This window comes from Podarcis melisellensis (assembly GCF_964234715.1).
Source record: "Podarcis melisellensis genome assembly, chromosome: 3".
Lineage (NCBI taxonomy): Eukaryota > Metazoa > Chordata > Lepidosauria > Squamata > Lacertidae > Podarcis > Podarcis melisellensis.
This window is the reverse complement of record NC_138530.1, coordinates 72,810,012-72,833,961: the sequence shown is the minus strand read 5'-3', so window position 1 is coordinate 72,833,961 and position 23,950 is coordinate 72,810,012. Positions and strand designations below refer to the sequence as shown.

At 40.9% G+C, this 23,950-nt stretch overlaps 1 protein-coding gene across 1 annotated transcript in view; it reads right to left on the bottom strand.

Moving 5' to 3' along the window:
* The window catches only part of PREP (prolyl endopeptidase), a 66,592-nt gene that overhangs the window by 9,278 nt on the left and 33,364 nt on the right, over window positions 1-23,950 (bottom strand). Inside the window, exons 10-13 of the mRNA XM_081904623.1 lie at window positions 20,351-20,454; window positions 6,152-6,288; window positions 3,056-3,150; window positions 433-564 (exon numbers count right to left, since the gene is read on the bottom strand). Coding sequence (XP_081760749.1) covers window positions 433-564; window positions 3,056-3,150; window positions 6,152-6,288; window positions 20,351-20,454 — 468 coding nt within the window. The remainder of the gene's footprint in view (window positions 1-432; window positions 565-3,055; window positions 3,151-6,151; window positions 6,289-20,350; window positions 20,455-23,950) is intronic.

Below are 23,950 nucleotides of genomic sequence, written 5' to 3'. Positions count from 1 at the left end.
TTCAAAATAGGAGAGTGTGGGCTGAAACAGATTTAGTGGCAACTAGTGATGCAAAAGTCAGCTCTGACTAGCTATTTTTTGATATGAATTTGCTCTTTCCTTCCCTAACTAAAATGAAAAAGTGTTTTGTATGAAGTCAGTTCTACCCTACAGGAAGAAAAAGACAGATGCCTCAGTGCAGTAATTATGTGTGCAGCTCATAAAGGCAGATGTTTTCTTAAATGGCCAATTGGTATTCTGCAGGCCTAGACAATATTTGGGTATTGCACTAATTACTTCAGTTTGTTAACAAATGGTGCAATGTCCAACTTGTGTGGGGAGGGAAACGTCCTTCCAGAGCTTATCCTCTGAGTCCTCCATTTACATGACATTAAATTCACTTAGCTTTGTCATTTTTTAAAAAGGAAAAGGAAGCAGGCAGCCTCTTCTTACCCACTAAGAGACCCCCATTTGAACCTCCATTGATAGTCAGTTTCTTTGGAGAAGTATACCCTTCTTTGATAAGATACTCAGCTGCACACTGAAAGTCATCAAAGCAGTTTTGCTTATTGGCCAGGATACCACCTAAATGGAAACGAAGAAAACAAGATAGTTAACCCTTTGAAAACACACAGATAGGCACACTTTTGATATTGCCGATTCAGAACATGTACTCTAGGATGTATGTACACACAAGAAGAACTGCTTGGATTGAATTTTTCAGTTCCACAAGTATTTTAATAATGTATGCAGTTGAGGAACACAAAAAAGATAATGAATATCACGTGCAACAGAGACTTCAGAAAATGGTCTTGCAAGTACCTTTAATGCTTTCAGAAGGCTTGAATAATACATACCTATGCTAAAGACTTTGGGGCGGGGGGTGGGGGGGAAGCAAGGAAGGAAAGAACAGACCAGGTAATGTTCCTAATAACTGATCGCTGTAGATTGCAGACAAAACGGTCACATGCATTTCTGACTGAGGTTTGTCTTAATGGGAAATCGACAGCATCCAGCTCATTTATGGTATTTGAAGCTTATAGGCTTATAAAATTAATAGTTTCAAAAAAAGAGAGGTAAATGAGTGCTTTTCTTAAAACAATAAATCCTTCATTCATATGGTGATCAGGGCTAGAGAAATATATCTTCCTTTTGAGATCTAGCATTTATCTACCGCAGATCAACACAGAACTTGAGGTGCACAGCTAAAGGTATCAAAGCAAAGAAAAGCACAACACTATCACAGACACAATTGTATTGGAATGATGAGATGTTTAAGAACTAGTGTGCTTTTTTGCCGTGCAGCAAGATCTGTTTTCTTGCCTACCCTCCTGCCTTTCCTTGTTCCAAATCTAGCAAACATTTTATTCCCTCCTTTCCATTCAGTAGATAGGTTTTTTTTCAAGTTAATAAAAATAAATAAATCAGGTGGAACAAAATAATTTTTACTGGGCAAGGCAGGTCCCTTGATTTTCATCAATAGTATACCCCTCTTTGATAAGACAGCAGCATACTTCAAGACAAGTGAAATCCATATTCACATCAAGATAACAATACAATAAAGCTTCTTAAATCCATGGGCAGAAAATGACATTATGCATAAAGGCTTGGATCCATAGTGGTCTTGCATGGGCAGAAGACTCTGAGTCACAAAAGGTGCCCGCCCTTCTCTTCCTGCAACACCTGCATCCCATCCTGTTCTATTCTGGAAAATCCTCCAATGCTTAGAAGCTGCTTGGGGAATAATAAGCAGCTGCAACGGGGAGTTCTGCTTATACATCTTTGAGCCAAACCAAGATGTACAGAATTCATATACATACTTACAAACACACAAAATAATCAAGATTACAATGTTGGATCTGTTAGGATGTAGCAGTAAACTACGGTTTATTGCTATGAGAACAAACCAATACCTTGGACCCATCTGCTTCCTAGTCTCTACTTCTCTGATAGGACTGCAAGCAAAAGATCAGAAGATTTCACTTCTATTTTCAATTAGCCCAGTTCATCCTTAAGTTTTTTTGTGGTTAATCTATGGTTTGTTATTATGGTTAATCTATGGTTTATTGAAATAAGCCAGCTTCATAAATCAGGGTTTTAAGTTGGCTTATTTCAGAAAGCCACAACCACAGTTTGTTCAAATTAATCAAAAACAGAGGTAAAGATTTGCAGTTTCATCCTTAAAAGATGTGCTGGAGGAAGAGAGAGTACATAAGGCTGCAGAAAGTTCTCATAATGATAAACCATAATTTATTATTACATCCTAACGTAGTCAATAAATTTTCTGGATCATAGCCACGAAAACAATTACTGTGGCTCAATCAAGGCAAATTTCTACAAATTATAGTGGTTAATATAAGTTAGGGTTGCCATATTTCAAAAAGTGAAAATCTGGACACAAAGGTTGAGTTGTTTTTTTAAGGAAATTCGGACAGGGGTTGCCATAAGTCTGGAGTCTCCTGGACATTACAGGTGAAGCTCAGGCCACAGTGCCAAGCTCCATGAATATCAGTAATAGCTGCCCATGACACTTAAGAAACAACAGACTTCATCCTAATGCCAACACACAGTCTTGTGTGCAAATGAAACAGAAAAACCAGAGCCCTCCCACATAAAGGTTAACTTAATTAAGAACTCGTTAAAGGTCTACAGCTAATTTCCTGTTATTGAAGGGCACTTTGTTTTGGGGCAGTAATACTGTGTTTTCTCTTTCTGAAAACCCCAATTACTGGGAAACACTCAAGACTACAGAAGCAATTAAAATAATAATGAGGAACAAAACTGATGCAGCAATGGAGAAAATTTCGTAAATTAAGAAATATGGACATTTTCAAATAAATTTGTGATGGTGTTCCGGAGTCAAATTAAGGTAATAAAACAAAAACAAAACCAGACCTCTGCAGTGGTTTAGCATGGAGACATGCAAACATTTGACCTGTGGAAACACAATCACAGTGCAACCCTGTACATGACTACACTCAGAAGTGAGTTCTGCTGAGAGTTGTATGTGTCCAGGATTGCAGACTGTTATTGAATAAAGCACTTTACGTATGTTCTTGCACCAAGGAACTCTTACCTTTGTGCCAGGTCTCTCCATATTCACCACCTCCTCTGATATTAGCCACAGCTAGAATGCCACCCAGATGTCTTACAAAAATGAGTCTTGATACACTGCAAATATATATATGCAAAGACAATTAATTGGTAAATACTTTCAGCGCTTGGCCTACGATGCTCAAAATGTAGCTGGAGGAGGAATATGTAAATACTTTCAGCGCTTGGCCTACGATGCTCAAAATGTAGCTGGAGGAGGAATATGTTTCCGTTCATAGAATCAAAGAAATGGAAGGGACCTTGGGAGTCAACTAGATCAACTACCTGCGATGCAGGAATCTCAACTAGATCGTGCATGGCAGATAGCCATCCAACCTCTGTTTAAGAACCTCCAGGGAAGGAGAGCCCACCACCTCTCATGGAAGGAAAGAAACGTGAGAGATGTAGGAACATAGGAAGCTGCCTTATTCTACAGGTCCATCTAGCTCAGAATTACCCACAAAGACTGGCAACAGCTCTCCAGCATTTCAGGCCAGGTTCTCTCCCAAGTCCTACCTTGGAGATGCTGGGGATTGAACCTGGGACTACCTGCATGCAAGGCAGGTGATCTGCCACTGAGCAGCAATGCCTCCATTTAGACAAGCAGCTGGATTAGAACCAAGCCACTTCCTGGTTTTCCTACAGCATATTCTACGACGTCAGGGGCTCTGATGTATGGCCCAGGGTGCCAGAGATTTCTGCAGTGGTGAGGAAGGAAGACACAATACCTCCCATGGGCCCTTGGACACTATCCAAGGGGTCACAGGAATGCAGTCTTAAATGCTATTCAGTCTTCTTTGGACACCTGAGTCCGGCTAGTTTTCCAAAAAAGACAGGCCAGGTTAATTTAAAAAGCCAAAAGATGAGTGATATTGAGGGAACAGAACCTTTAATGCCATTTTAATTCACAGGATACTGCCTGCCAGTTAATGATCCCTTTTTGGCAGGCGGTATTTAAATGTTCTAGCTTGACTCTAGGAAACTGATCTCAGTTTCTTCTTCTTCACCCAACTAATGTTTGGATAGTTTCCTGCAACTTGGGGACAGTAAGTCCAACAGGAAGCTTGGCTGCACAAGATGTGTTTCTTTTTGGTAGTTATGAACACCATACACGCCAATTGGGGAGCAGTAGAGGGTGGGAGGAAGCCCTGTGACACGAGCAGAAGTCCTTGCATAAGCTTCTGCTGATGTAGCTGGTTAGCTGAATCTGGTCCAGAGTCTTTTTTTTTTTTTAAGTGTGCATATTACTGTATATGTATGGCCCTCAAAACAAAGGCTAGGGTGCCCTTTTGATGTTCTTGTTTTCCATTGGCCAGCAGCTCTATTTCCACACTGGCTTCCAGCCCTTAGACCACTTACGGGGAACGTTTGTTTGTCCAGATGTTGGTGATGCTACAACTCACATCAGCCCCAAGTGAGCATGGTCAAAGGCCAAGCTTCCTCTCCCAGACTGCATTCTGGTCAAACACACCACCTCCATTTGCCAGCATTCTACATCTACACTGAGCCAACCTGGTAGCACTAAGACTGAAAGGTACAGGTGAGCTGCTAGTTAATGCTTCATGTGCCCTAAGTGACTAAGATCTTTGATTTTACAAATGTGGCTGCAAATAGTCTGCGACACAGCGATGCACACGAGAGACACTTACACACATGCTGCACACACTGTACTAAGATCACTGTGTGCACCAAGATGATTTTTGATTCTAAAGCTGAGCTCAGTGATAAAATGGGAAAGGTTTGAAGCTTATATATTATGCAAGTGGTTTTTTGTGTGTTTTTTAAAGTCCATTTAAGCAGGCATTTTTGGTTCTCTGCTTCTGGACTTATGACTCATTCATTTGGGCTTTATTGTCAGGTCACATCTGCAAGGTACATAGCTGAGTGACTGGCTGCTGAATAAAAGACATGACAGCAAAATATGGAGAAAGCCCTTGGGATGTTGAGAGGATAGTTCTCCCCTGGTCACCTGTTCTTGGAATCTTGCAAAGAGCGTGTTCTTATTTCAAGTGTTCTCTTCCATGGTATTGAGTACCTATGAGCCATCTGCCAGAAAATAGCCCCTTCTTCAAAGGCTGACCTCTTTTTTTAGCTGCTAAGTGAACACAAGGATCTGGTGGGGGAACACTCGAGGCCTGAAAACTTGAACTTTTGCATTAAAAAACTGTCCAAATTCTTTGCAAAGGGAACTTCATATCTGAACTTAGAATAAAACAAGGTAACTATAATAAAGCTTTAAAAAATAATCAGAATTGTGCACAAACGCTGAAAATAGCAAAGCTTTAGGAGTAAATGGAAGTGAAATAAAGGGAAGAGAAGGGTAAGAATAACAGGCAAGCAGTAGTTGTGCATAGACGTAACAGTGGCTCTTAATTCAAGTCAGCAGAGCAAGAGATTGTCTTTGCTAAACATCATTGACTGAGAGCATGGATCTTAAGGCATGGAAGGATTCAATAATTTCAACTTAATGTCACCCCCATGGGAGATGTATAAGAACCTATTTGTGACATTTACAGCACTGTTCTGCTAGCATCCTGGAAATTTAAGTAAAGCTTTTCTCCATTTGTTTTTTTTATTTTCAAAATGTATACTTGACCTATGGCTCAAAGCAGTTCTCAGAGAAGTGTAGAGGTACTACTTAGGGCAGAGCAGGGTTGGCACCCTCTGCGTTTGTCAGATTATCTCTCCTAAACACACAAAGATCATCTATGTAAGAAAAGGAGTGTCACCATTAGACTCGTAGTTTGGTCATGACTTTCAAGCTAGCACAGAAACTCTGCCAGACGAAAAATAAGGACTATAGGCATGTTAAAGGAGACCTGCAGTGTGGTCAACAAAAATCTGAAAGCAGAAAAGAGCTGGTAAGAGGTGACAAAGCAGGTTGCTTAATTAGCAAACGATCACTCATGTTTTGGGAACTCCCTTGACCTGGGTATTTCCACTGGGTTTAAATTTCAGTATCAGTATCCATTAGCTGCAAATTCAGGCTATATAATACACCGAACAACTTTCTTAATATAAAATTACTGGCACTATTACTATTCTGACAAATCTTCATAAGCACCCCTTCTCTGCTTACCTGTAGCTTGGTGTGATTGATATGTTGAAACCACCATAACCATAAAGGAAAGCAGGATGAGACCCATCTAACTTGATTCCTTTTTTGTGGACAATGAACATTGGAATCTTAGTACCATCTTTGCTGGGGTAGAAAACCTGGGACAGAGGAAAAAAAATATGTGTATCATTGGTACAGTCAGTCTGCTTGGATGGATCTTAGCCACAGGCAACCATTCTAATTTACAAAGGAAAAGAATGGGAAATAGAAATAAATAGGATTTTGATTGTTAGGAAGTTGAAGGATGCAAGAATTATAACACAAGACAAGCACTGCTAAATCAGACCACCGAGTCTAGCATTCTGTTACTGTGTCCAACCAGATGTCCTCAGCAATTTTTAAGTCAGCCATTGGGGAAAACACTGTTGTACACCACTTTGGACACTGTTCAAAAAAGTGGATACAAATCAATTAAATGAATGAATGAATGGAGCAGAGTAGGGGTTGATAGTTTTCAGATTATATTCCTAAACTTGCTTGAACACGTGTTTCTCTGAAATCCAAAACAAATGAGAACAAGGGAGACGGGCTTCACTAGAGAACGGAGGCTCCTACTGTCAAGACCCTGTTCCTAGTTTCTGATAGTATTAGTTTATAGCAGGGGTGGGGAGCCTATGACCAGATATTACTGGACAGCAACTTCCATCATTCTATACCATTGGTTGTGCTGGCTGGGAGTGATAGGAGTTGGAGTCCAATGACATTTGGGGGGCGGGCACAGATTCCGCTCCCTTGCTTTATGGGGAACTGATACCTAGACTAGAGGCTCCCCTGCTTATATTAATGAGCAATAGAATCACACATAGGAAGAGGTGCTTCTTAAAGCAGGCAAGATCAAGGCTACTTAGGGCTTTAAACCCAGCACCTTGAATTGCTAACTAGATTTTCCCAGGAATTAAGGAATAGAATGCAATATTCTTCTTCTTTTTTTAATGCTTTATAAAAATACACACAGACAGCTTTGCTGAAATAAGCCACACAGAAAACTAGGGGGGAGCTATTTTTGTAGCTAGCAGATAACTTCAAGAGGAATACGATCCCTCTCTCCCACATGATATTTAGTGAGTATATTTATCACTGTGCCCACGGTTGGTAAAATCAAACACCACTACAGTGTCTTAAATTAGCTCCTGCTCAATCACAGCTACACAGGCGGGTGGGTGGGGATTTCAAAAGATTGGAGTGGGGGCGGAGAATGCAAAGGGGGGCAGGGGGATGGGAAATGGAACAAGGTCTCCAAAGCATCTATTATTTAGTTACACGGCATGCAACAGGTGACGACACACTCTTCCAGCCCTGAAAGCAGCCTGCTTTAACATGTCTTTCACAAGAATAAACACTTCCATAAATCAGCATCAAAGGCTTGCACAGAATAACAGCCTCCATGCATGCCTGTGATAGGAGCTATTGAATAAAACTGAGCCAGTGGCGGCCGCAGTACCAGAAAGTGGACATGGAGAAAGAGGAGGAATCAACCAACTAGTAGCCTCAAAGCAAAGCATTTTTTCATAATCATTTAATTCTTCACACAGCACATAGTTAAACTATGGAACTCGCTTCCACAGGAGGCAGGGGTTGCCTCCAACTTGGCTGGCTCTGAAACGGGATTAGGCAAAATTATGGTGAAGGCTACTAGCCATGACAACTATTATCTGCCTCCACAGTAAGAGACAGTGATGCTTCAGAGGACCAGTTGCTGGAAACCTCAGGAGGGGAGACTGCTCTGGTGCTTAAATCCTGCTTGTGGGTTTTCTACAGGCACCTGGGTGGCCACTGTGAGAACAGGATGCTGGACTAGATGGGCCATTGACCCGATCCAGCAGGCTCTTCTTAAAACTACCTTCCATGGCAAAAAAATAGCAGATCTGTCCCCTATTAAGGATGCATCTTGTCTCCATTCAATATGGGATAATCTCAGTTTCCTTGCACTGATCTGAATATGATAGCACCAGGGAAAAAGGGGTGTGAATTCAGCTCAAGTCAATGCTTTTATACCTATCCTGTAGGACTCAGATATACTGGATACCCATTTGACCAACTGATCACGATGGACCCCCAAGGACTGTTTTACTGCTTTATCCCAATGAAAGAACAGGTGACCTAATGTTGCCAGCCTTGGTGCCAAACCTGCAGGTAAAGACAACTCGGGTTAAGTCATTAATTCGTTCCGGAGGTCTGTTCTTAACCAGAAACTGTTCTTAACCTGAAGCATCACTTTAGCCTATGGGTCCTCCTGCTGCCACTGCGCCGCCAGAGCACGATTTCTGTTCTCATCCTGAAGCAAAGTTCTTAACCTGAAGCACTATTTTTGGGTTAGCGGAGTCTGTAACCTGAAGCGTATGTAACCTGTAACCTGAAATGTGTGTAACCCGAGGTACTACTGTAAAGGCTTTCGTCAAGGGAGGCACATACCTAGATATGGTCAGAAAAGCTGTTACAGAAAATAGAAGAATTATAAATAATCAAGGAAGACTTCAGGTAAGTTTTTTTTCCACTAGCCACCCATAGGGACGTGAAGCAGCAGTGTCATGCTGGTAAAAGAAAAGTGCCAGGAGTCTTTAAAAAAAATTCTAGCCCTTGTTAGTGAGCCTTGCAGTCGAGTAGCAAATGGTTGCTGGACAGAAACTCCCCAGGTGGCAGGAGAGAGGGAAAAAAGGTGCGGAAGAAACGGAAGAAAATATATATTTTTTTAAAAAAACCTGACAGAAATCCTGCAGTGAAGGCATAAAGTTTTTTTTTCATTGTTGCTTAACCAAGTAAGGAAAATAGTTTAATTCCCTCCACACAAATATCAAATGTCAAAAAGGTTTTGATGCAAAGTGGGTTAATCAAAAGCTTTTGAATGCAGCCCTTTTATTGCACTTCTATTCTTTTTGAGTTTTTGCAGAGCACACTGAAGATCAGTGAGCATTCTTTCTACTTTTTGAAAAGGTGTCTCATTGAATGCATTACTAGGAAACCTGAGAAATTAAAGTCAGATCCCTTTCATTAAAGTAGCCCTTAATGCCAGAACGCACCATGATGCAGGCAATTATTGAAACAACAGTCGATAGCAAAGGGGAAAGTGTCAAAGGAGAACTATATAACTGACACACACAGAAGTCTTTGCAATATAAATAATGGATGTCGTTTAAACTGTGGTTTGGAATCTTGATTCCCTTCTTCCTCCCCACCCCAGTATCTTCTCACCTCTGACACTGAGTGCTCTTAACAGTTTCCCAGTTGGAAGCTACAACAATTGAATGAATGTGCTAATACCGTTTAGCATCTTCTCTGTATCACAAGAGACCAACCAGTCCAGTAGTGTCAACCTTGGCTGCCAGTGACACTCCAAAGCCACTTATGCAGAGATAATTCCTACCCCTCCTACCCGAAGCATTCTGCCTTATACTGTATAGTTTCCATTCCTAGTTGGGGATCAGATATAAGCAAGTAAACTTTTATCAGACTTGCCAGATTACCTTCAAAAAATAGAATCACATGCCCCTAAACTTAATCAGAAACCAGTCCCTCTCTTATTATACGCAGACGATGCTGTCCTACTATCATTAACGAGCTTGGGTCTGAAACGTCTTATATCCTCACTGATCCTTTACTGCGAATGCAACAAACTCTCTATAAATTATGAGAAGACAAAAATTATGGTCTTCTCGAATGGTTGGAAATTAGAGAAATGGAAAATAAGAGGGCAAGAAATCCAACAAGTGAAAATCTATAGGTATCTGGGAATTTTATTCCAGAGCAATTTAGGGTGGGCAACCCATCGCACAAATGCCATAAAACAGGCAAAGTGCACCTCATCAGCAGTTGCCCGTTTTTATTATCAGAAAGGTAATCAATTTATTCCTGCGGCCAATCAGATATTTCAAACAAAAGTGCAATCCCAGATATTCTATGGAATCCCGCTATGGGTCCAAGCATATAACAGTGATTTAAAAAAGATCCACTCCAGCTTTCTGAGACGTATTCTTGGACTCCCAGCTATGATCAAATATGAAACAATGTGTGCAGAAATAGGCATACACACAATGGAATATTGGGCATGGTCCACCTCAATAAAGTACTGGTTACGCTGCCATTTTCGCTGCCCTCCATCAAGTCTGCTCGCTGATTTGCTCAATGACTCCTATAAATCAAGATGGTATCAGCACCTCGAAAAAAAGATTGAATCTTTAGGCATCGAGCTGGAGCCCCTGTACAATTCTAATGAGCAATACATTTTCCATAATATCCTAACTAGACTAAAGGATGTCGAGAGACAAAATATTATGGCAGCTGTAAACAAAATTTGCTCCCCTATATTCTATGATTTAAATATCTTAGATAGCAGAGCCAATTACGTCACTAAATTAATAATCCCAGCCCAACGTAGGGCTTTTATGCTGGCCCGTTTGAATGTTTTTCCCTCAGCATTTGTCAGGGGAAGATATCAAAACATTCCTAGAAACAAGAGATTCTGCAGATGTTCTATGAATGTCCCGGACACTGTAGAGCATATTCTCTTTCATTGCCCATTGTACAGTACGCTCCGTCAACGCGTGCTGTCCCCTCTCTTGGGTGGTCTGGAACCCCAGCAAGGTGAATGTGTGGGACTCTACCTATCCGACGTTGACCAAAGGGTAACGGCGGGGGTAGCCGAGTTTTTGGCAGCAGTCCTCCAAGGAGCAGGTTAACAAAGAAAACCATTGATTCTATATGTATATATATATATATGTATGTTACCAACTGCTGCCCTTTTATATATATTTTAAGGCTTTTATATGTTATTTTCTCTTCTATGGTTTTATTCGCATAATGCCTAATAAAGGTTTGATAAGTAAGTAAACTTGCCAAAAATGATATAGTGAAGATGTCAATAGGCAGGGGGTTCCCAAGTGTGCTGTCACACTAAAAGATCTACAGCGGTACCTTGGGTTGAGAACTTAATTTGTTCTGGAGGGCCATTCTTAACCTGAAACTGTTCTTAACCTGAAGACCACTTTAGCTAATGGGGCCTCCTGCTGCCGCCATGCCGCCACTGCGCGATTTCTGTTCTCATCCTGAAGCAAAGTTCTTAACCCGAGGTACTATTTCTGGGTTAGCGGAGTCTCTAACCTGAAGCGTCTGAAACCCGAGGTGCCCCTGTATTTCATACAAGCACGGAGCAAGTTAGTATGGGGCATCTGTAGCAGTGCCAGTTCCTCAGTGGTTGAGTGGGCATGCATGGGGTAAAGATGTGATCACAAGCAAACTGGTCCCATGGTGTTAAGGGCTTTATATACCAGTAGTAACACCTTGAACTTGGCCCAGTAGCAGGTATCTGAGCAGGGGTGTTAAATGCTGACAGGGTTTCACTCCTGTTAACAATCATGCTGCAGCATTCTGCACTAACAGAAGCTTCCAGTTCAAGCACATCCAGTTGTGGTTTCTGCTCTCCAGGATCTTCTCCTTTAATTAGTTATGCTTTAAAAAAAGTCTCTTTAAATCACTCTTTGTTTCAAGAACCATCACAATCTTTTTCTTGAAAAAGTGATTTTGTTGTCAGCCTATTTATTAGATTGTATAGTAGCTGCTGCCAAGAAGAACATCAGTCTATGACAATGGAGGCCACCTATGGCTTATGATCATTAATCTTAGGAGTGGGAAAGGGAAATAGGAGTTGTGTTGAGATTAATAACGACTTTTTTCTGCAGTCACCCTACTTTGTAAGTTTCATGAGAGATGCTTCAAGGACAAAAGGCAGTAACAATTAGCCTGAGAAAGGTGACTGACTCTGAATAACTCATAGGCACATTTCTCACAGCTCAAGTTAGCAAATTCCCCAGGTGAAACTGAAAGCAAACATCCCTGCAAAAAAACTGCCCAGTGCTTTATACTAAAAAAACTGCTCTGTACAAAAAAGGAAAAAAATGACTACAAGCAAAGAAGTCAGGCTGTAAGAAATGACAGGACAACAATAAAAATGATAACTTCCACCCTTGATCAAAGCTAATTCTACCACAAAGTTGCAAAACTCATCCCATATTTCATTTAATTTTTCATGCTGAAAGCTCATCCAAAAAAAAGCTGTTCCATTTGCAAAAGTACTTCTGCTTATGCCACAGAACCTCCCCTCCTTCTCTCCATTTATCCCCAAATATGCTCTGGATGGTTGTGGGGGAAGCCCAGAACAAGTTTTGGGGGGGGAAGTTCCATTGTGTAAATGGAACTTCCTGTAGGAACAGGACGATTTCACAGGATACAAACCACAAAACACCATGAAATCTCTACACATTTTAAACATCTAGCTACAACTGAATGGGAGATCATCGCAGTTACATGTAAGAGGTGTTTTTGCAAAGAAATAACCTTTGAGTCCTGTAAGGTTTTATTTTATACGCTATGCATTCTACCATCTATATGAAGTCACTGGGTTATGTCATTCTGGGATTTGAAATGAGGTCATCAGTATGCAGATGACATCCAGCTCTTATTTCTCCTTGTCATCAGAGTTAGGCAAAGCTGTGGTTTTTGCTGAACCAATGCCTGGATTTGGTTAGAGGCTGGATGAGCCAATAAACTTAAGCTGAATCCTGACAAGATGGAGGAAGTGCCCTGCCTAGTTCTGGAAAGCCCTAAATACTGCTTTCCCCAACCTGAGGTTTTGGACTACAATTCCCATCAGCCTAAGAGAGAAGGCAGGTGGTACTCAAGATTCCTTAATTACAACACGGCGTCATTATTGTTTTACAATTTTTTGTGAACCACGTAGAGAACACAGTTGTCTATAGATGCCTACCCATAAATTGAGGGCATTCTTAAGACATTCAATAAACTGTTTATGCACAGTACGATATAAGCATAAATAGAACTCTTTCAAGTACAGGATTATATTAACTATGCAGGGAACTGACATCTATAAACATTTTGTAAGCAGCTGGGACAAATGATTGGAACTTGAGTTGCTCTGCTAAACAAAGACTGCTACTTTCCAATTAAGATCTAATTTCAAAACCCAAAAAGCTTTTAATTTACTTTAACAGGCATAAATAACCCTTCTGAGCATATCACCTTTCTTTATTAAGGAAGCACTGTTATACTAGATTCTAACGCTAATTTAATACTGTTTGTTGGATTGGCATAACACTACTGAACTCAGTTCAAAGAAGCCCATCTATAATTTATCATCTCTTAAAGAAAGATCTCTAAAGGGATTTGCAACATAATACATTACTTCTCCCATCCAGAATGGAACTACACACCTTAACCCCAACCAAGACAAAGACCTTTTTGTTGACCAAATTATAATTGAGGACCCCATTTCTGCGCTGCTCAGAGGTGTAGCTGTCCCAAGATGGCTCTTTCTGTCCCTCAAACTAGGGAAGAAGGTTATCTTTCCCTGGCTCCACATTTCCTAAAACTACTTTTAGATGGATTTTGATAATGTGTGTTAGTTTAAATGTGGCATCCAAATTGTGAAAACCAATTCAATAGAAACCCGAAACAACATACATTATATCACTCAGACACACCATGTTGTCGAGGTGAAACTTTTTCCTCTAAAATTGAAAACCAAGATGATATTCTAGCTACATTTACACAGATATGTTTTTGGCACTGGTTTCAGAATAGTCTGGATTCACCCTCCTTCAATTCGCATGGAACAAAGTGAACTCACAGTGATGTGCTCAAGTTTTCAACTACTGAATTCTAATTCCAAGTACAAACTATTAATCATGTTCATAATACTCAATGACATTATAACTCTAGCATCATTTTTTCAAGAGTTCTTTTCTGGCTCAGATTTTAATCCATGCTGGTGAGCATCTCACTCTACCCATCTCATTCCTGAATGTTGTCATGTCAGAATCCCAGGTACCTGGGAGCCTCACATACAATTTCCAGGGTTCCTTTGAAGGCTTCTTGTGCTTAGGATGCAGTTAATCCTTTGGATCTGGCTTGCAGGGGAAGTGGAGGAGGAATGGAGCCTAATTCTGAACTGAGGTGTATACACCCTCAGTGCGGATCCTCAGAGTAAGCAACAAGGCTTTCATTCCAGCTTATATAAAAATACATCATAGGGCAGGAATTGACAATATTTGCCAAAACATCTGGAGGGTATCACAACTCCCATTAGCCTCAGTAAGAATAGTCAATTGTGAGGGATTATGGGAGTTGTAGCCCAAAATATATGGAGAGCATCACATGGGTTATCCTATGCCTAGAGCAATATTCCTAATTACCCAGATGCCCATCAACAAGTGTTTAGAATGTTCTGCCACTTTCATGAAACATTTTGAACTGTCAAACAAAATAAATTGAGATCCACTTGCTAATGTAAGAGGAAGTAATTCTTCTCTATCTTGGGAATATGTGAAATAATGTGTTGATTGTTAACTCACAAAGGCAAGATCAATCTGTATTCCTAGATCAATGTTTGTGTTAGCTGCAAAACTACAATTAAAAAGGACAAAAGTTTTACCCATGTTCCATTTCAGAAATGATACTGGAGGGGGAAGAAAGGACAAATAGACTTTATTCTTCCCATGAGTAAAGATGAACTCAATTACTTACAGTAAAACTCAAAATACATCTTTATTCAGAGTACTTTAAAGACTGGAAACGCTTTCATTTAAATTGCCATTAAAAAGCTTTTCCTGCATAGTAAGCAATTTGTAGAGCAATAGGATCAATGGGTATGGATTGAAGCAGATCTCCTTCCATTCAGGACGGTGTTTTAACAAGCGGCATCTGAAGGTTTGGAATGAAGCCTCAGATTGCAACGTCCTCATCCATCAGTCAAGATTTCCACTACTCACTGGAAACAATTTGGAAAATGGAAATACTACCCAAACTATCACGGCATATTGCATGCAGGTATGCAGCCCAACATTACTTGTTCACAAAAGTGCTCTGACATCTCCTCTGCAATGCAGGATAAGCAGATTCATACTTTTAAAGCAGCACAGAAGAGTGAGGTTTGGTGGGTACAACTCCTTATGCAACAATAAGAGAAGCTGCACATGCTGATATTATCTGTATCCTCCATTTTATCTGGGCACCCCAGGCCTCAAGATGTTTGAAAAGAAAACCATGTTCAACAACAATTCTTGGGGTGACCAGTCCTTCCTTACTTTCAATTTGGGCTGCAAGCCTCCAGGGGTTTTTACTGGTATTTGTTTTAAAACAATGGTCTTATTCGTACATAAGGGCAAGGAATGGTCCAAAACAAACCCGCGGCTCAACTGCATCCCTCTCTCCTTCCTGTGCTGCACTGGGAAGAAGCAAACCAGTCATCTTCTTTTGCATTATGTGCAGATGAGTGTTTATGCTTTGCTAGTCTCTAAACAAACCATGCATGGAAGCCAAAGTGTCTTGTTTGCTTTATTGCTTGTGGTTTGAAGGAAACAAACCGCAAATGCCATTTGCCAAACCAGCACTCTGGTTCCTTTCCTACTGGCCTGGCAGTTGGCGCAGGGAGGAGAGGGGCGGGCACCAAGGAACAGCATGCGTCAGTAAACTGCATGCTTAGAGTAAACCATCCATTTATGACTTACCATGGTTTATGCCTTATTGTTATGTGTGAACCAGTTCACTGGCACAGACATGGAAGTCGTAGCACTGCTTGAAGAAATATGAATAGGAAAACTACGTTCACAGCTCTTGTCTATGAACACAGGTCTTCCCCAGGCAACAGCAAGAAAAGAGTAGGCTAAGAAGCACTTAGATGCCGGAATTGGGGAAGAATACTTGGGGAATTGGGGAAGAAGAGAAAGAAAAAAACCCCACAACTAATAAATTTTCTTCTAGAAAAAACTTATTTCTTGTTCCTGCGCTAGCAAAACACTCAGCACACACTAAGAGGCAAAACCTTCTGTATTTTTCACCAAGGCCAACAAGAGAAGATAACATCCCTCAGTTTCACTTGCCCCCCTCAGTGATGACATCACATAGCTAAATCTAATTGGCCGCACACCATTATTAAAGCGAATAATCTCCAATGGATAGGATCACCAATACGACTAATTAAGGCTGACTGGAGCAGCAGCAACAGCTGGAGAAAAAAATTCTCTGAAGAAGTAGCTGAGCTGGAGATATGATAGGCCGAGCAGGATTGAGAGGGGGGAAAGAGGTGAATTTTGGCAGAGAAAAACATTTCTCAACATAACATTTAATTTCTACTTGAAAACTAGTGGATTTGGCAGAGCTCCAGAGAGCGAGCCTGAGCATACAGGGCAGCATCCTAAACCTGCATTTATAATAACTATTACTAGAATTTGAGCCATATCTCAACAGTAGAGCAACTGCTTTGCATGCAGAAGGTGAAGGTTCAAACACCAGCATTCTCTAGGTAGGACAGGGGAAGAACCACATCTGAAATCTTTGTGAGCCACTTGCAGTCAATGTAGACAACGTAGGAGACATACATCAGTATAAGGCAGCTTCTTATGTAAAACCAGACCACTTGCTTGAGGGTTGGCTAAAAATAAATTAGCACATGCCTGTTACTTAAGGCTATAGGTAACCATTTCACTCTAAAAGGTATAGTTGAAACACCAACAGAAAGCAATTTAATAATAATAATAATAATAATAATAATAATTTTATTATTTGTATTCATGCTCCAGCCACTCTGGGCAGCTCCCAACAGAATATTAACTTCCTAAAGAACAGAGCAAGGCACAGCTCTTCTGAAATACGAATATTTTCAGTCATCTTTAGGGTGATGCTCATTAGCAAGATTGCAGAGCCACTGAACATGCCAATTTTGAATCCCAGTGGACCATTTATTTGGAAAGATACTAGGAAAAAGAACCCTCAATATATTCTCCCTTAAAAATTGTGATATGAATCTCTTCTTTTCCCCCATAAGGGCAATCAGGAACTTGGTTAGTACATTTTTTTAATGGAAAAAAGATTTTCATTTAAAAAAAAGTTTGCACATTTAATACTCACAAAGTGTCACACCAGTAAGGATAGCATGATCCAAGAATGATGTGGGAAGATAATTGTGAAGAAATTTCTCTTACAAACTGCCAATTAAATTCAGTTCTGACTCATCCTCAACCTTGTCAAGATTACCACATCTGTACCTGATACAGGCAATTCTGTGTAAGGGGCAAAGATTATTTTAATCTCATTTCTACTCCTGAATAAACAAATATTCCAGTCTACATTGTTAAATGTAGTAAGAAAGGAGCTATACGAAGTTCACTATATAACACAGACCTTTCAGACATCTGGTTTACCACTGTGAGAACAGAATGCTAGATCAGATGGGCCTTTGGTCTGATCTAGCAGGTCTCTGATATTCTTATATTTTCACAATATGACCCTTAATCTATGCTATTCCTTAGAATACACTGTTAACCAGTCATGCAACTTTCCTTTAAATAGAAGTTCACAACTGCCCAGACAATTCCTGGAGCCTATCATTTTGTATCTGTTTAACTGGCATTAAGAGCAATTGAACTGGTCTCAACCACACCGTTTCAGCACCTGTAATCTTGGCCTGCCAAAATAAATGTCCTGAATTCTGAACTGGAACAGCTGGAGGTGTAATCTATGATGAAATATCACTCTAGTGTATAAATATGATGAGCACAGGGCTCAGCACAAGGGCTGAAAATGCATAGCTTTCACCTAAAGAAACATATGAATGATTTACAATACCAAACAAGGAAAGCTCAATTAAACAGAACTGTGCGAACTTGTCTCTGTCCCTACATAAACTTAAGGAGGAAAACAGTGTTAATAATGGGGAGTAGGGGCCTGGCTGGCTTGTCTCTTTAAGCCACATTTAAGCTTAACAGTAGTTAAAAGGAGAACATGGTTTGGCTTAGCATTACTGCTGAATTCATGTTCGTGGTTTGTTTTTCAAAAAACAACACAAACTGTCCCCCCACCGACCCGGCAACTGGCAATGCATGCAAAATCTTCTGCAAAACACTTTGCAAGACCCAATGATCAGAATAGCCCCTTGCAAAGTGAGGCCAAACCATCAGCTAACTGGGATCTTGCAAAGCGATTTGTAAGGGGCATTACAAGACCCAAATATCAGTTCATTGTTGGAGCTTTGAATGTTGGTTGGATTTGTGACATAAAGTGATTGACAGGTGGATGGACACACCCAACAGTCGAATCTGGTTTACTGGGGATGCTCCACTGTTTATATCTAGTTCCCCATCCCTGCCACAGCAGGTAAAGCCAAACAGTTGTCTCAGTTGCTTTCTTCTACCCAGATGAAAGAACAAAAACATCAACAAGAAACCAGCCACCCAGCCACAAAATCCAATCATATTTGAGAATAATTTGTTCAAATTATACATTTGTGTTTAATCTACTCTCAGTGCTTTATGGATGCCAATTCTGTACACTCATACACATATTCAAAGATTTTCTGAGCGTTCAAATAACAGACATCAACATAAAACAGAATCACAGTACATCTTTTAATCTTCACTAATATATGCCATGCTAGCAATGATGGGCTTAATTGTGCTTATCAGAAATACTATGTCTCAATAATACTGTGTGTTCTAGCAACATGAGTATATTGTTAGTCCTATTAGAGATACCTAGTTTAATGTACTGAAAACAGCCTAGCCATAAAAATGTTGACATTGCACATCAGTGATGACTTTAAAGCTTCAGTCAAAAAGACAGAACTATTGGTTCCTTTTTAAAAACAAATCTCAAAGAACTGATGTTGAATTCTTCAAACGTTTGCGTAGTTTTAACACTGGAACTTGAGGCAAGTACAGAAATGATTTTAGATTCTACAAACATTTTCCACCTAAAATTCCCATTAGCTTTTCCTCCCACTGAAACACTTTAATTACACGGGTATTTGAATTCAATTACTGTCATCTCACTGAATGTAGGAACACTGTATACTTATTAAGGTTACACATCCATGTCCTTTTTACAAAAACACAAGATGGGTCACAAAAGTGCATGTACACAGTATGCTTGTATTAAGGAACAATGGTGGCACCTTTGATAATCTCTCTTGCCCATCTGTCTGCAGTGGAATCATAAGATGGGTGGCTGCAGTCTCTCCGTCCCTGACCTAGTCCAGCACCCCATTCTCACAGTACCCAACCAGGTGCTTCCAGACAAGCTCACAAATAGACATGGAGGCAAGGCCCTCTCCCCACTGTCTCCTTTCCCCCCTCCAGCAAGGAGCAGTCAATGGTGATCATGAAGGTTCTTTTCAGCCATCATGGCTGAGAGCCACTGACAAGTGGAACTTGCATGAAAATGTTGCTATGGATTCTCATTCTAACATAATTTCACCTATGCAAGGATTCAGCCAGTAAGCCTTCTCCTAAGAGCTGAAGAAGGAACTGTGGGGCGCAGAGAAAGATGGGCAGCCTAATTTCCCTGGGTGGGCAATTGACTCCAATTGGGGAGGGGGATAGTGGGAATTTCAGGTGGAGGGCAACAGAAGGACGTTAATAACCGAAAAAAGAGGGGATGGTACCCATACTGTTACGTTAGCGCAATGACTTTTCAGCTACTTCCTGACCTCCTTCTCTCCCTGCAGGCCTTATGTCCCTGCCCCATCTACTCCAGAGAGTTGGGGAAGCTCCTAGAGCAGATTTAGGGGTGTCACAGGAAGAGTGAGGAAGTTACACTGCACAGCTTAAAAGCTGCTGCTGCAGCCTAACTGTTCAGTTGGATACTGCCCTGCGTCAGGAAGGGAACAGAAGGAAGGAGCAGTCCAAGCTGTTGGGGAAGGTGGAAACGGAAAGTAGATTCAAGGTCTCTCTGGCACTGGCACTGTTGAAATTCCAAGTAAATGCTTCAAATTCAGTACCTGTTCTCAAGGAGTCCCACCAGATTCCCTTTTAAGTCACTATAATTGGCCAGGGACACTTGAGATTAAACTCTTAGGATAGTAAAGCATGACTCATAGCAAACACCAGCTACTGTTATTAACACCACAGAATCACAAAGTATGGACTTTAGGGTGTCTGCCCAGGAGGCACATTCATTTTCACAGGGTACTGTCACCATCAGCATGAGATCAAAATGTCCTGTCAATTAATGGGCTCCATCCTGTAACTATACTTGTAAGGGTGCAAAATCGACCAAAAGGTAAATTCAAATCAATTGTAACCAACAGCAACTCTTGCCAGCCTTTTACAGCAGTTGATTAGAATCTGTAAGAAAGGATCACTGCTTCTCTTTACTCACCTGCACTGTTTGGTAAGCTGAAGGATCAAATCCTTTCACTGTGACCTCTCGGAAAACTCTTGGCTCCAGTTCTTCTTTGGTCAGATCACAGTGGTAGATAATACCTGAAAATGTGATTCAAGTTGGTCACTCACTGATTTAGTGCCTCTTCAATGAACAGAATTCACAAGAGTCTGTAGCTATTATTGGTATACCAACGAACAGGCTGTATAAGCAACCAAGTATCACCCTACAATACTCACGTGTGTGTGTGTGTGCACGCACGCACGCACGCACGTGCATGCATGCACACGCACACACACACACACGTATGAAGCTTTGAAAATACAAATGAATAATAATTTATCAAGGCTTAACTTTTTAGCTGATGCAAAGTCTTTCCCTGTGGATCTAGTTGATGAAGTCTGCTAGAATTCTTGCATTTCAAAAAGTAGCTCAAATTTTCCTTTCTTTCTTTATAATTAAATGGTAGTTGAAACACTCGTCTCCCCTCTAGAAAGCCCCAAGGCGTTCTGGCTTTTGCATAAGATGCACTTAGGAATCAACACTTTGTATCCTCACCATCAAGTAATATCACCTTTAATCTTCCTTGGCCTCATATAACAAAAGGCTTTGAAATGGGATCATGTTTTTAATGACACACCCTGCAAAAAGTGAGTAGAGCACACCTTTGAAATTTCCTGATATGCCATTAAATGCACACTCAGTTGTGACCTTTCATCTTGCTGTAGAATTCTCAGGCGACTGATCTTTCCCTGCTCAGCCCTCCAAACCAAGTCAACATTTTCCTAGTTCCTACAACATAGTGAAGCATTAGCTATGGTTTAATGTGGCCTGTGAACACAGCTGGTATCTACTCTTTGTGTTTAATTGCCCGAACAGTGATATGTCACATAGTGAATAAGCTGCCTTTTTATTTTTATTTTGTTCTTAACACAAAACTGGGCAGAGTGTATTGTGCTACAAGTATGACAGAATTGCTCATCAAAATAGTGTCTGACACACAGTCTTTCAGCTCCGATTCAGCAGGCTTTTCAATTGCCAAAGTTTAACAGTAAGTTCAAAGCAATGTACAGGGATCCAGCAAAGACACAGATTGTTAGGGATCAAAAATGCCTTGCTACATATTTGCATACTTTGGGGGGGGGGGGATTATGCACCGCAAATGTAGTCCTGGGCTCCTATTCTTCCTTTTTTAGTAATTTCTAAATTTGCTGTACATGGACATTTCTCCTTGAAATAAATTCCATTTGCTTACTAGGCTCTCACAGTCAAATGTACTTAATACTTGTCTGCATAAAGCGAGTTTTACATGGAGAAAGAATGAGGAAAAAATACTCTTTTAAAGTAAGGCCAATTTTGTAATTGCTTTCCTTATTAATGGCCCTTCCTTAAATCACAAACAAATGAAGAGTAAACTAACCATTTCAACAAGGGCGTTCTACCATTTACAACGGTTAGAGTGTTGGACTGTGGCCTGAGAGACCAGGGTTTGAATCCCCACTCAGCCATGAAGCTCACTGGGTGGCTTTGGGCCAGTCAACATCTCTTAGTCTAAGCTACCTCACAGGATTGTTGTGAGGATGAAATAGGGAAAAAGAGAACCATATACACTACCTTGAGATCCTTGGAATATAAAGGGGGGAAATTAAAATAAATAAATTTTTAGATTTATTTTAGATTATTTTAGATTTATGAATTTAGATTCATAACCCACATTTCCTGAGGGGCCCGAAGAAGGTATCCCTACAAGCAAGAAGCCATCCACCCCAGACCTACTTCATCTAGCTTCTCCAGTCTGTAGCTTTGCAAACTGTCCTGGAAACATGATGGGTGGGTGGCATAAAAAAACACTTCCATTCTCATACAACTGGTTTCCCTTAGCAGAGCTGAGCCTAACAGGTCGACAGCAGAGGTTTTTGGCACAGACGTCAGTGATGGGCATTCCTGCTCAGAACATGTTGCCTCACTCTGCTTTTGTCCTCTTTTTTATTGTATGCTGGCCTTGTATTTAGTCATTTGCCCAGTGGAGGAGGGAAGGGTCACAGACAGTGAGAAACAAGAGAACGACTAACTTAGGACATTACTAGGTGCAGCATACTCAATGGTTGTTTCAGTTTCCATCTTGGAGAGGAAAGAATGGGAGTGCTGATAGTTGGGAGGGATAGACAGCCAACAATGAATTATTATGTGCAATCAGTTGTGTTGTTAGAGTCCTAGATCACCTGTCCACCTCCCCCTGCACCTTCTCCCCTGTAAAATCACAGTATAACCTACTTTTTACTTTCTTTATAGGGTGTGCTGCAAGGTATGATCCCAGGGTAGACCCCAACCACTTTCTTCCAAGGGAATGTGGCCCTAGACCTTGAAATGGGCGTCCACCTTTGTCCACAAGACCATAATTAAGGAAACTGGCTTTCAACTACTGTGGTACCTCGGGTTTAGAACTTAATTCGTTCTGGAGGTCTGTTCTTAACATGAAACTGTTCTTAACCTGAAGCACCACTTTAGCTAATGGGGCCTCCTGATGCCGCTGCGCCGCTGCTGCACGATTTCTGTTCTCATCCTGAAGCAAAGTTCTTAACCCGAGGTAATATTTCTGGGTTAGCAGAGTCTGTAACCTGAAGCGTATGTAACCCGAGGTACCACTGTAATATATTGTTGCTAATACAGTTCCTTTCTTGCACTTTCATTTCTCACCGCTGCAGTGATTTTCACACAGCCTCATTTGTGTGTTGATGTATTTTGATTTTACGATGCTTCCTTAACTCTGAGGATTTTGCTAGCTTCTGTCTGGCTTTCTGGGGGGGGGGGAGGGCTGAGTATCAAGGGGTGATAAGGAACAAGAGCTCTTCACAGTTAACAAGAACTGCTGGTAGTCAGCATCTTTCAAGACACCAGGGCTGCAACCAGAATGTCAGAGCCCCGGCTCTGCAAAGCTCTCTGCAGAGCCCTGGTTCAAGGCAGTTTACTTACGTAAAATTAAAATGTTCAAGAATACAATGTTGGCAGCACAAGCCATCATTCTATAAAACAACAGAAGACACCGTAACACTTCTGAAAGTGTTGAAACACACAGCTACAAGAAGTGCAAAGCAGAAACTGAGTGCAAGAAAGAAGATGATGCTATTAAATGTTGCTGGCACAATTGCAGTCAGCTAAGAGCAGCTTCCTGACTTCTTTCCTCTCTTTTCCTTCCCACCCCCTATCTGAAGGAGACCAGAAATGGAACCACAACTTGAAGCTATCAACAGGAAACAAATTTGTTGTCCAACCAATTCAGGAGAATGAAGAAGAATGCAATTTTCAAGCTTGTCTGCTCAGATCCCCTTGGCACAAGAACTAATCTGTAAATTACAGTGTTAAAAGAGCAAAGTTGCTGGTGAATTTGGGGTGACCCAATGCAAAAATCCTGAGGATCCATGTGGATCCGTGCTTTGTAACGATGTTTTTGCGAAATTGCGGTCCCACAAAACAGTGGATGCATGTGCTTTTTGGTGCAGGCTCTAGCCATGGACATGCTATGTGATCTGTTGGTGAATTTGGGGTGACCCAATGCAAAAATCCTGAAGATACATGTGCTTTTGCCTCCCACCTTCC